The 14207-nt window shown below is 40.0% G+C and overlaps 1 protein-coding gene across 1 annotated transcript in view; it reads left to right on the top strand.

Moving 5' to 3' along the window:
- RARS2 (arginyl-tRNA synthetase 2, mitochondrial) overlaps positions 1-14207 on the top strand; it is a 33084-nt gene that overhangs the window by 15934 nt on the left and 2943 nt on the right. The window contains exons 9-18 of the mRNA XM_042818747.1: positions 1184-1339; positions 2924-3030; positions 3602-3697; positions 4925-4985; positions 7833-7909; positions 8872-8996; positions 11190-11257; positions 11357-11466; positions 12485-12580; positions 13645-13719. Coding sequence (XP_042674681.1) covers positions 1184-1339; positions 2924-3030; positions 3602-3697; positions 4925-4985; positions 7833-7909; positions 8872-8996; positions 11190-11257; positions 11357-11466; positions 12485-12580; positions 13645-13719 — 971 coding nt within the window. The remainder of the gene's footprint in view (positions 1-1183; positions 1340-2923; positions 3031-3601; positions 3698-4924; positions 4986-7832; positions 7910-8871; positions 8997-11189; positions 11258-11356; positions 11467-12484; positions 12581-13644; positions 13720-14207) is intronic.

Below are 14207 nucleotides of genomic sequence, written 5' to 3'. Positions count from 1 at the left end.
GAAGTGAAGTTTGTATTATCAGGACTGCAATGATTTAGGGATGTAAGCTCTCTTACAAATACTTAACAGTTAATCAACGTTGAACTATTTGGATCTAAATAAACAGTGTAGCCACTAATTACTTCAATTATTTCTACATAATACTTTAAATTTAAAAATCTTTTATGTGGTTTTTCAGAATGTTACATGTGGAAAGAGTTACTAGTTGACCATTTGGCCTTCAGATATAAAGGAATTTGCTTATGCACAAGGTTTTGGTGTGCCTTGGTAAGATCAGCTAATAGAACAGTTAGTAATACTTGTGGCAAACTGGCTGCATATGTGTGCCCAGTCGGGTGTAGACATTCATATGCCTGATTTCAGCCACGGGTAAAACATGTTAGTATGAATACAGAGTATTGCAAGTAATCTGACTGTAGTGAGGCACTGGCACAGGCTGCCCAAGGTTGTGGGTGCCCTGTCCTGATAGGAATGGTTGGTGGAAGCCTTGGGTAGCCTGATTTAGTGGGTTGGTAGCCCAGCCCATAGCAGGGGGATTGGAACTAGAGGATCTCTGAGGTCCCTCCAACGTAAGCCATTCTACGGATTCTAAGTATGTGAGGTTTGGATCACAACTGGGTTTTATTTGTTTTGGGAGATCTTTTGTTTGCTGGTTTGGTTTTAGTTTTTGTGGTTTTTTGTTTGGTTAGTTTGTTTTTGTTGTGGGGTTTGGGGGTTTTTTTCTTTGCTTTTGTACAACACTGGGTGTACAAAATCCATCTAGGATGCTGTTTTGACTGCTATCTCATTTTTAGACAGTGCAGTTGTTTGAAGTATCAACTTTGTGCTTCTCTGAACGAGAGTCTCTGATTTAAAAGTCTGTGATGGTTTCTCTTTCGTGCAAATTATTTCTTCTGTATTCCACCATTGCACTTCTTTCAAGATTAGGAAGACGATGGTAGCAACAGCAGTAGAGAATTATGAGATTAGTCTTATTTCAAGATAAGCTGCACCCTTTCCTGCTGAAGTTTAGACTACTCATTCATGCTTTAAATAGGAAATCTTTTTCTTTAATGCAGCTTTAAAATGTTTAAGATTAAAAATGCCACCTTTAAATCTATTCTGTATTATTCTTGTAGGACTTTGATTATTTTTATTTGAGGAGAGGATTATAATTCAATGTTTTCGTGCCATTTTATTTTAGGTGTATGTGCAGATTAACAAAGCAGCAGCAGATGAAAACACAAAAAAGCTGGCCAAGGATTTCTTTAGAAAGCTGGAGGAACATGATGAGCAGGCATTGTCACTTTGGAAAGAATTTAGAGACTTCAGTATTAAAGAATATACCCGAATTTATAAGGTACAAACAATCCATGCTTTTTCTGTGTTGTTGGTAAAATGATCTCCTTCCATCTGTTTGTCCATCTAGTTGTCAGTGTACACAGCACCTTTTCATCCAAGAGATTGCAACTTAAGAAAGGAGGCTGCTATAATGTTGTGAATTCATTGTCTTTCTGGTAAACTGTAGTGTTGTGGGGAAGATGTTTCTAAATATGCCAGGTTATGCTCCCTTCTGTTTGGAAAAAGCACAGTAGTTGATTTAACATCCATGTAGAATGTCACTTTAGTTGCTGGTAGCTGATACAGATTTCATTTAATGGAGTCCATATAATTGGCCTTTTGATTGGCCATATAATTCTCCCTTTTTAGAAGCCTTTAATTTGAGATAATGGTGCTGAGCAACAATGCAAATCAGTGTTAACTAAATACTGCTCAGTTTTGTTTTGTTTGTTGTCAGCAACAACCTACTCAATTTAAGCTCCCATGTTATAAATTTACTGGGTGATAATACTGTTCTCACTTTTCTGATCTGATATTGTAATGCATGCAGAGTTGTGTATGTCAGAGGTTACATTGACTGAAATAAACTAAAGCAGCAGAGATTACAATAGTAATCAGCACGTAAGTTACCTGCATGTAGAGCTCATCTAGCATACAGCCATCTGTTATGTACTGTAACCTCAAGAATGGAACCAGTTGTCCACTGTTTGATGGGAGAAGTTTGTGCTATTGACCACGAAATCACTACTATAAATTGGTGAAACAAGAGTGGAAGTACATCTCCTGTCACTGGACCCAATCTCTTGGTATTAATGGTGCATAATCTTGGCCCAGAACCAACTATCTATCTGAAAACTAGCTACTAGATTCATGCCAAATATTCTAAATTAACACCTCCTAAGGGAGGCACAGTGTTGATAATTCTAGTGGAAACCTGACCTGTTAGGATAGGTGGAGTATTGAGCTGTGTGTGCCACTTCATCACGATGGTATTGTCATGCACTGCTGGTGATGGGTCTCACCCTCACCATCCCTTTTTAAACAGTTAAGTACCTAGAAGTGAGAGGTCAGCTTTTGTTGTCCCCAACCTTTTCTATTATACTAATACTTCATGCTCCATTTTGGCAGTTAGTCAGCTAATCTTTACCAGGTGTACTTTGAGCCTTTCTAGTAAATATGATTTCTGTGTGTGTAGCAAAGTCTATGAGCAGCTTCTGCTTTCTTTTCCTTCTTTTCATGTCCTTCTACGACAGGGTTGGTATCAAGGCTGGGTAACTTCTTTTCAGTCCACTGGTTTCACCTCCAGCATAGTAAATAATGGCATACCTCAGAATTTCCGTGCCCATCACTCTTTCCAGTTTACTCCTAACATCTCGTGAACATTATATCCAAATTTGTATTTAGCTCCAAGAGATTAATTCTAATGCATAAATCAAATCAAAATCTAAGTATCTTTTAACACTGATGTGACATTTTTTTTGGAATAAAATCCGTCTTAGTTCTCTATCTGACCTGTGGCACAGACCTATCATTGGACTTAATTGGAAGAAATTATCTCAGTCTAACTGTGTTTCTCTTCTTTCATCTTCTTGGAACCCTTCAGCGTCTAGGAGTGCACTTTGATGAGTATTCTGGAGAATCATTTTATCAAGAGAAATCCCGTGAAGTTCTAAAGATGTTGGAAGATAAAGGGCTCCTTCAGAAAACAATGTATGACCTGGTTATTCAGCCTATTGATGTGCTTTTTTTTTTTAATATTTCAGTTATATTTCACATAACATGACTGCCATGTGTATATAACCTGAAGAAAATTGTTTCTTTACGTGTTTCCAGTAGCTATTCTAGTAGAAAACAACAGAATTTACGCAATCATAGCAAAAATTGTTTGCCTTTTCTCGTGACGCAGAAGGCTGGCCATAACAAATTAGGTGCAGTGACAGTGGTCAACTCTTAATGGGCTTTTAGGCTGTTGATTAGTTTGGTAACCACATGTGCCAATTAATGTGCAGAGTCAGGTAATATCCTTGCCTTAATTCACTGCCTGACTGAAATGGGAGGGAAATTATATTCACAGAATGCACCAGAATATGGCAAGGTGTTTTTTTTTTTGACTTCAGCAGTAGTAACAACAAACTTAGAGGAATGGTTGTTGATAAGACTTCAAGGAAGCAATCATTCAAGTAATGGGTCCTGTGACAAGAGGCCTCTCTGTGTCTTACCCGAGGTTACTTGTATTTTGAACCGGGATTGCAGTTCTTCAGCCTTCTCTCTCAAATTGCAGAAAAGGGACCGGAGTTGTGGATCTTTCAGAAAAGAAAGACCTCTCATCACTTTCCACAGTCAGTCGTAGTGATGGGACATCTCTTTATATAACAAGGCAAGTTATCTGTTTGTGTTTATAAGGATTGTTTGGCCAGCAAGAATTTTTATATATACATTTGTAACTGATGGTGCAGATTTTGCAGCTTTTTATTTCTGGGGTGGAACACTTTGACTGATGGGTAATTGTAACTGGAATTAGCAATACAAGTATGATGGGATGAATATAACTATGATGTGGCCCAGTGGAGGGCCCCAAAGATGGTGAGGGGCCTGGAACATCTCTCCTATGAAGAAAGGCTGAGTGAACTGGGTCTGTTCAGCCTTAAGAAAAGAAGACTGAGAGGGGACCTTACAGTGTGATATAGAAGAAAATGGTTCAATGGTGGTTCATTTACTCAGTGAGCCACCAGCACTATAGTCATCACTGTTTTTCTCCTTTCTTTCTCCAAATTCCTTGTGGATATTTTGATATGCAAGACTTGATAACTCCCAGTACCTATAGGCAGTTAACTCCTTTGGGTGCCTCACTTTTGGAGACATGCACATACCTGACTCCAAGAGCACTTCACCTACATGATGAGTAATTCAACTTGATATTCATTATCAATCACATGTGGACATACAGGCATTTACTCCAGTCTCTTCAGTTGCTGGCGTCATAGTGACCAGAATGACCTGAAGTCCTCAGTTTCAGTGACTGACACTTAGGCTTCCAAACACATACATACACACAGGAGAGAGAGCCCCCTCTCCCAGGTAAGTTAGAAATTGAGTTTCATGAGAAGGGGACAGACAGTACCAAGTAGGTACAGAGTGTGGTCTACTGGCCAGCAGTGTTTATGAGCAACCTGCCTCTTCTGTCGTCTTTTCCCTCTTTTTCTGCCTTTGATTCCTTCCCTGAACATCTCATAAATCTTGTGTAAGTACAAGATGCTGTTCTTCCTGTCTTGTCCTCTCAACATTAGAACCTGGGACCTAATACTGAGCACTGGCTTGCTTTTCCAGAATAGGGTTGTTCCTTTCGTGTCTCCCAGCAGAGACACTTCTCCTGTAGGCAGAAACCAGTTTTATTCTGCCCATAAAACTGTCTTCTCTGTGATTTTCTTAGCTAGTGGTTTAAAAGATAATTTTATTTTTACTCTATTTTGTGTAAGGTATGCACACACTCTGATATGGCATTCCTCCTCACCTTGACAAGAGTAGATAATTTTCTTAAATGGCAAAAAATGAGATGTGTTTAATTTTAGTGGAATTCCCAATAGTTTCTCACTCTCTCTTTCAGAGACCTTGCTGCTGCCATCGATCGAATGAATAAGTATAACTGGGATACTATGATTTATGTGGTAAGTAATTCTAGATTCAATGAATACTTTGAGCCTGACTTCAGCAATCTGGGCCTCTTGCTCCCAGATCTGACTGGCACTGAGTGTTTTTGGCAGTGACAGAAGCAGGCTTCAGTGCCCAGAGGCTGTGCTGTAGTGTGGCAGTAGTTCTTGGTTCTGTTTCAGTTCACAACCCACAGAATGGCTGAAAAATCAGTTCTGGGGCTGTTCTCTGTTTGAAAAATTAATTGCAATCTGTTTTAAAGCAAGTTTTTCCTCAGTTGACATTGAATTTTCTATATAAATGTTGTAATTAATATTTTTAAAGCTGTTAGTGTCATAAGGGATGGTAATATGATAAATGAGTGTTCTGAAATCTAGATTTACTCCAAGTCCTCATATATTATCTGTGATATAAATTTTTATAGCTTTGACCAGTGCCTTCATTTTTTTCTTATGTTAGAAATTTCTCATGAAGTACTATTTAATCAGCCTGGATCATGCAGTTGTGCATGGAGATTGGTTTTATATTTCTGCACTTGATTGTTTTGCTTTTTAACAATTCCAGCTGTACCGGTTAACGAATAGCAGGATTTTCTTCTCAATTATGTGAAGCTTTTTCTGCTTTAGAACCACTAAGGATGTAGCACACGATGCTTTTCTGAAAATCATGCTCTGTTATTTGAAGTCAATTAATGACCTGTGGAAAGAATCTGCAGGTTTCTGGCACATGGTAGTGCCCGTGTATCTTCTATGGCACAGCTTTTTCAAAAGCCAGTCCAACACAGATACCACAATCCAAAGGAGAGATCAGTAAGCACAACATTAAATACCCAGGTAGTGCAACTTTCAGGTGAGCTGCATTCCTCCTTTTATTTTCAGCCTTCAGGAAGTTTCTACTGAATTGAGATTCCAACGTGTGATGATAGAACATGTGATCCTAGTTGTCTATTTTATGTTGGTTGGTTGGTTTATTGGAGGTGGTGGTGGGTTTACTGCTTGTATCTGGCCAGTACATTCTAGATCGCTGACGTCAGAGAGCAGCATGGCCATGAAAGTGCAGTGCATTAGGAGTTAGGGAAGCTTCCAGCTAGTTCGTGTGGCAGGTAATTATCTCTATATGTACTCAGTAGCGTAGGTGCCAAGGGAGAAGGAACTTAGTGAAGGAAGAAAATCAGTGGGTGTCTTGCACAAATCAGGATGTGGGCTGAATGTTAAGCTAATGGAGTGAGCTAATGTGCACGCACCATTAGATTAACATGTATGGAAACAGCAGTCTTAAAACTTCCTGGTTCCTCGTAGCTCAATCCTAGTAACTGAGTTTTTATTTCCCTAAGATCAGCTTGTTTTTAAGTTTTAATGCTGTAAATCAGTGCATTTGCTGATTTATGTTGAAAGAATCCTACTTAGTTCATATAAACACGGTGATATGAACATGATGTCCAAAACATTCTAAAAAACATGACACTTGCTAAGAAGTGGTGATTTCAGCTGAATGTTGCACTCAAATCAGGAGATGAAAACCCTTTTATATGTGAAATATAATCCCCATTGTCTGCAAACTTTGCCCCGTGCTGTATGGGACTTGCTGTTGTACATGGAAAACAAAACTTGTTTCTGTCAGAGAATGTAAAATTTCTCATAAAACAGGAGAATAATCAATTTCAGACGAGGCTGGAGCAGAGGAAACAGCAGGGCAACATTGACCAGTGCAATGAGCTGTCCTGAATCTAAACTTTGTGAAGTTTGTTGTAAGGTATTTTAGATCTTTAGGCTTTATTACAGGTACAGAGAGCTATTCCAAATGTAGGATGCATGGAAGAGCTTGAAAGGATGTGTGTGAAATGCTGACCACTGCTGTCCATTCATTAGCCTTGCCTGTGACTCTGCAGAGGGGAGAGGGGATGCACAGGAGTCCAGCAGGTTATGAGGAGCTGTGAAAAAGGAGGCTTTATGCAGTGGTAGAGTTAAGAAAAAACGCATATAAGCACATTGCTGCTCACTCCCTGTCTTGGAATACCATACAAATAAAGAAGCTACTTGTTGCTAGTTATTTGATTAACACAGCAGTATATTCAGCCTTGTTTTTTAGGGAGGGAGACTCCTAGTGACATAATCAAATCAGCTGATGGGAAAAATGAGTGTTGTAGCAACAGTTGTGGTTGAAGTACATGTGAAGGTAATTGTTAGGTAGAAGAACTTCAGCAGAGACAACCTTGAGTCATAGGAGAGAGGAACTGGAGGAGAGCACAGATGCACCATTAACATTGAAAATAGAACAATTTATGCTCTTTTTATTTATTTCTTAAATATATACCCAACTTATGTTGTAAAGCTCCAGGAGGTGCTCTGGGAGCAGTAGAAAGCTTTTGGCTTTCACAAGGAGCCGTGTTAGTCTACATAGGTGTAGCATTGACACACATGCTATCATGTTGGCTGTATCACTGACAGAATCAAAGAAGTGTTCTCTTTCTTAGCCAAAGGAGCCTCAAAGTTTGGTGATGTAAAACATGGGAACATCTCAAGAGCAGCGAGGCTCTCAGCTGCATTCTGAAGGCATTTTGCCTGATGGGCAGCTAACGTGAAACCAAGGAACATCGAGGTTTCATTTCAGTTCATGGTTTTCCATGGCATAGTGACATAGGAATAATCTTTTTTTTTATTATTTTTATTTTTCTTTTTTTGTAACAATGCAAGATCTTGTTGTCATATATTTCAGCTGTTACATTTTTCACTTCTAATCTGTCTTCCCAGGTTTAATACTGCTTGCAGTGACTTACTGGCACAGCACCTAGGGTGCTATTTGTTTGCGTTAAAAGCTTATCCCACCTGAAGCGTTTTCTAATGTGCATCAATTCTATTCCTTAGACAGACAGGAACCAAAGTAGTCACTTTCAACACTTGTTCCAAATACTGAAGCTCATGGGTTATGACTGGGTAGAAAGGTATGTATTCATGAATTTTAGTTATGTTTTTTTTTTTTTTTCTAAGGGGGAGGGAGTGGAAGAATGAGTATATATATCACCAGGTATTTAGGATGGAAAACACAGTAGCTTTGGCAGCCACTGAGTGGGTTTTCTTGATATAAAAATGAGAGAAAGGGGAACAGTCATTCAGAGACACTGGCACAGCTTCTGGGATGTTGTGTGATCACATATTAAATGATTATTTCTCTAACTGTGATATTTTAGGAGGTGTCTGAATCATGCTTCAGGCTTGCAATATCTGTTGCAGGGAAATATATCCCCACCATTATTCATTTTCATTACCAGCCTTGTTAGCAATCTGAGCAAAGGTCAATAACGGATCTGCAGACTAAATCATATTCCTCTCTGACAGACTGCATGTCTTTTGTAGTTAAATATAGGATTTTAGCTTTCAGAAATATTAGTCTGCCTTCTCTCACAGCCCTTAGAGTTGTACTAAAATTACCTCAGGATATGGATCCAGAGTAATGCTTGGGATTATTTTGAGCAGAAGCAGTGAATGTTTTATTATTAGCAATGATTAATTATGCTTTTAGTTTAACGTGACCACACCAGAATTATGATGACTCCCTTTCTAATCTTATTAACAGACTTGTGTTGCCACAGTAATGTGATCTATCCACATCCTGCCTCTCCTCAATTTATTGCACTGAGCCCTCTGTACTAAAGCTAGTAGCAAGAGAGGTACCCAGGAGCACACAAACGAGCAGGTTATCACAGTTCTCCTCATAGTTTCTCATTAAATAAGGCATACAGAGTTTTCATTGCCAAAAGGAGAGTTAGTGATGATGTCACCAAGCTTCCCACATTGGAGCACTATTTATTCAGCTGTTACTGCTGCTTCCCTAGCTCTAAACAAACACAGCAAACATATCTGTTGATAGAAATGTAATTTTAGGTCCTGGTGCTTTTCAACACAGGTGCCAGCACGTGTCCTTTGGGCTAGTCCAAGGGATGAAGACTCGGAAAGGAGAAGTTGTTTTCCTGGAAGATGTTTTAGATGAAGTTCGATCGAGGATGTTAGAAAACATGGCTTCTGCAAAAAGTTAGCTACTTCAGGTCCTATTCATTTCTTTTGATGCTCTGTGTTGATTTGAAACCTGTCGTCTCTTCTGTCTTTTACTTTCCCCTGAATCAGAATAATCATAGAATGGCCTGGGTTGAAAAGGACCGCAGTGATCACCTAGTTTCAACCCCCTGCTATGTGCAGGGTCACCAACCAGCAGACCAGGCTGCCCGGAGCCACATCCAGCCTGGCCTTGAATTCCTACAGGGATGGGGCATCCACAACCTCCTTGGGTGACCTGTTCCAGGGCATCACCACCCTCTGTGTGAAAAAAATTTCTAGTAATATGCTCTGATCTCTGTGCTTTTCCTACCTACTGTAATTCAAACAGTGTTAAAATAATTATTTGCAACTTTGTGAGTCTCCATCAGTTACAGATTTGTGAATTTTAACATTTGTTGAAATTATTTCTTCACACTCTTGCACTGAGAAAGAAATACTTGCCACTGGGGAACAACTGTTGTGGTTTTTTTTTTTCTGGATGGACATAAGTCAATAGCGGAGTTGGAACTGGAGTTCAGGGGACAATATGGATTTGACCCAAATGATTTGTAGCTCTGACAGTCTCCTCAGGCACAATTGATTTCACCTTGTCCGCAGTTGCTGCTTGCTATCCTCCCAGCCTCGTGTCTGTTTCCAAAGTCCCCAGGAGGTCGTTGGTCTGTAGCAGTCTGCTGAAGGGGACATTTTCCTTCGCTGGCTGTGACTCCAGAGCTCTTTCATTTTGAAGCAGTAGCGATTCAAGCAGTTCCTGGGGAAATGCCGCCCTCCTCTTGTGCCTTCTGGAGTTGCATGCTAAATTTAATCGATCAGCTTGAGCGTGCATCTTCCTTGCTCTGCCTTTTCAGCTTTTGTAATCCAGATAATTTTGCCTGAAAGGCAGACAAGGAGAAGGGAGGCAGGCAGAATGATAGATAGTCACCGTCCTATTGTTCAAAGCAGTTTTCCTGCGGAGAGCAATGGAACTTAAAGCTTCAGTTTATCAGTATTATCTTTGAGTGTAAAGCCAGCTTATTTTTGTGTGGGACTGAACTGAAATGACAGAGGTCCAGGCCCCCTGTTCCATTACACAAGCAGTAAGAGGAGCGGCTGAAGGCAGTGGTGTGTTCAGGTGGCACTGTAGCATTTCCCAGAGTTTATCTGTTAGATCCTAAATCCTACTTCCCCCTCACATCCATGTTTCTGCCTTGCTTTTCCTTTGCTGAATTAGATATCATAAATCCCTGACTCTTAGGAATGTTTTCAGTGTTGTAAAAGTGTTTGGATACATCCTAGAAGGCACTGCAAATTAGTTTGTGTACCAAGGTGCCTGACTGTCACTGAAAGATTGCGAGAGCTGGGCATCTAACAGCCAATGCTAGCTTTAAAAACAATATTCCTGTATGGAATTAGAGCTGGTTAGTTAAGTACTTCTGTGAAGACTTCCTTTGCTATTAGCTGCACATAGGTCTTCTGCTATTTAAGTTTCCATTATCAGCAGCATTCTTCTTTCTACTCATCTCAAAAAGTAAATAAACCTTTGTGGAAGATGTTTGGGTTAAGAAGCATTTAAACAGACTGAACCGTGCAGTCTGCTCTAGCTGACCCTGCTTGAGCAGGGAGGTTGGACTAGACAGTCTCAGGAGGTCCCTCTTAATCTAAGTGATTCTGTGATTGCATCTGCAGTCAATCCTGTGGCTTAAAAGGGAAATCTGAGCACTCAGCTCAGCTTCTCTGAGTATAGTTAGTTTAGTGAATGGCACAAATCTCCCTAAACGTGCATCTGAGTGCTCCGTTAGCTATTAGAGTCATTCCTTTGATTGTTTAAGCTTCCCTTGGAGTCTTTAAACAAAACCTTGAACTCCTTTGTCATTCTCTTTGTGATCTTAGAGGCTGTCTGAATTACCAAAGAGGAATTCTGTGTAGTCTAGGCTTGTGTAATGAACCTTTCTGACCTTAAAATCTGTATTAAACATATTAGGAGAAGTGGGGGGAAAATGCATGTCTGGAACAGATCTTAATTTGAAGGAAGGTTTCTGTCTTGGCCTTTTTGCTGTACACATCCTGACAGTTTCAATTTTGCTAGTTCACAGTATTGAAAGATCTCGTGTTTTATTGGCATTTTCAAACCCAAGCAAGGGAGTTCTTTTACTATTATGGACTTACATCTTCTTTTTCTCTGTTCCTTTTCAGCAACCAAAGAGGTAGAAGACCCTATGGAAACAGCAGAGAAGGTTGGTCTTGCAGCACTAATAATTCAGGTGAGTCTGAGCTACCTCCAGACATGTTTGCATCTTCTGTGCAAGATCCCAGATTGTGATGGAGAGCTGTATCTAGGTAACATTAAGTTATTGTTCCAGGACTTCCGAGGCCTCCTCTCATCTGATTATCAGTTCAGCTGGGATCGAGCTCTTCAAAGTCGTGGAGATACAGGCGTGTTCTTGCAGTACACCCATGCCAGACTCCACAGGTAAGAGGAACCTGTGTGCAGAAGTACGATCTGACACTAATTTTAACCTCGCTACTTTGTTAATAGTAGCATTAGATAATGGTGTTGAGTCCTTCCCTAAATAGGGCACGAGTTCACTCTTTCAGCAGAGGTTGAGTTAAAGATAGGAATCATCAAGCCAGGCTTTCCCAGAAGAGCAAGCCAGTTAAAGTTATACTTCCATCTCATTTCTACAGAGCTGAGCTAAACTGTCTGTTCTAGCTACAGTGTCTCTGTAGTTGGTTTCAGTGATGAAGAATGGTGGTGAGAGAATGAAGGGAGCTGGTGCAAACTGCCTGTACTTGTGAAGTATACCAAGTTACAGAACTTCAGTCTATTTGGGGGCCACCACTACAGCTGGTGCTTCTGGCATTCTGGTATATTTTCCCATTGTTGGTAATTGAGTTTAAAAGTAGCCCCCTTCCTTCCTGACTCAGAGCAAGCATCCAACGTGTTTTTAATTATTTTCTTTTTAAGAATTTCAGAGGAGTCCAGTTTGAGTGTTTCCATCAATTACAGTATTCCTTCAGAGTATTTTTAATGTAGACATGGATATGTCTTCATAAGAGCATGTAAGATATCTGCCTGGATTAGACCAAAGTTCCATACAACCTGGTATTCCTTCTGAGGCGATGGTAGCCAGAAGTGGTATTTAGGGAGCCCAATTCCTTTCTCTAGTCTCTTCCTCCTATACTCCCTTATCACCCATTCTTGTAATAGAAGTGGTGACTGCCTCCCTAGTACTTTTAGCATCAGATCCTCAACCTGCTCTCCATCTATGTCTCTAATCCCTTTTAAAACTGTTTTATACTGAACATCTAGCACAAGCTTTACATTATTTTTTTATCTTGAAGTTATCAAGGCTTTCTTAATGTTTTATTCAGCTTGAGCAAAATATACCTACCTTTCTTCTCCCAAATATAAATTACTGTTTTTCTTGTTTGCTTTTTGCTAACAAGGAATTTTTATCTAACATTTGGTTTTGATTCTTGTATTTTAGTTTAGAACGGATGCATGGGAATGAGCCAGTAACTGATGTTAATGTGGCATGCTTGCAAGAGCCAGATGCAATCTTTCTTCTTCAGCATCTTCTCAGGTTTGTCCAGATTTCTTTCTAAATACCATTTCCTTTAAAATAAACTTTTGGATTCATCTCCAGTCTGTTGAGCACACACAGCTGCTTTTCCCTTATGATTGTGCAATTTTGGGGAATGGCTTCTCTGTGAAATCATGATTGCAACAGTAGGCCTCTAGGTGAGACCAGTGGTGTCTTACTTATCCACTGCAATTGTATTTTTCAGAAAACTCATGGGTATTTCTTTGGGTTTTATCAAATTCATGCATGGCTGTCCATCATGTGTAACAGCTGACACGGTGCTCTTGTTGACATGAGCAACCAGCCCTCATCAGAGCTTGCTCTGCAGTTCCCCCTCAACTTAAAGGAAGAAGATCTCAGGGAAGTGGCATAGGCATGATGGGGGGTGGGCTTGATAGCTAAGCACAGATCAAGAAGCCTGCTGTCTGCTCTGAAATCTGTTCACCCTCAGAGGCGTGGATGACTTCATACAGGTTGTGAGAAGGAGAATGTACACAAGTAGACTTGAAATAAAATGGTGGATCTGTATCAGTCTGCCTGTATTTTCCAGTTGAATACTGTCTTACATAAGTTTATTTTCTTCCAGGATTATGTAAACCCAGTTTGTTTTTGTCTTTTCTAATGCTTCGAAATTCCCTGTAGCTACTTAAAATTCTAAGTTGCACTTATTAAAGGCAGCATCTAAGAGACTATTTTGACTGCCTTGGTTATTTAATACATGTTTTTTGCTGCTAGGAACTTGCAATTCCCGTTGAAATGTAAAACCAGACATAATGTTCCAGGGGCAAATATAGCTTTTGTGTTCTCTTTGCTATTAGCATTTCTTTCCGAGCTCTGCAATCTGCAGTGTTTGTTTGCATGATGAGCAGAAGCAATCTCTCTCCAACAAGAAGTAACTGAGGAAGAAATGAACAATTGTGTGCTAATTACGTAGCTTATGCCTGTTTCAGAAGACTATTCCTGTTAATTCTGTTTGTTCTGATTTAAGCATGTCTGGTAAGCCTTATATCCCAGTAAACTTTCCTACCACTTTAAGGCCAAGCACTTATTTTCTTTTTCTGCAGGTATGATGAGGTCCTATACAGATCCTCTCAGGATCTGCAACCCAAGCACATAGTCAGCTACCTCCTCACACTTAGGTAAGGTAATTGCTGATACCAGCATCCTTCTTTAGTAAGGATAAGGGGTGCCTGCTTCCCCTAGCTGGCTTGCAGCTCTCACATCTATACTGCGTTGAAAAGAAAAATAGAGGAAAGATGTAAATTTGTGGGACAGTCTCTCGGGAGCTGAAAAGATATGGAGAAGGATAACAAATTACATCGTAAGTGGTGGAGATGAAGGGTGGAGATAGCTAGAAGGGAATCAGGAGTCTCTTGAAAAACTGCTTCCAAGGACAAAGAATCATTTGACTCTAACCTAGTGCCAGGAACCAAAATCATGCCAGACTGACTATATCCTTAAGAGGAGATTTGAGCTGGTAATACTCATAAATCTCAAAACTTTAGCTATGAGACTTTTGTCCAAAAAACTTTAAACCACTGATCTCAGATGATGCACTGAGTTGGACAAAGCACTAGTAATGGCTGTAAGTCACACTGGGGATGCAGACTCCATGGGGGGGTTCCCC

Source organism: Centrocercus urophasianus, unplaced genomic scaffold (genome assembly GCF_019232065.1).
Source record: "Centrocercus urophasianus isolate 14NV4802_14NV808 unplaced genomic scaffold, USGS_Curo_1.0 seq_10, whole genome shotgun sequence".
Lineage (NCBI taxonomy): Eukaryota > Metazoa > Chordata > Aves > Galliformes > Phasianidae > Centrocercus > Centrocercus urophasianus.
This window is presented reverse-complemented; position numbering and strand designations above follow the sequence as displayed.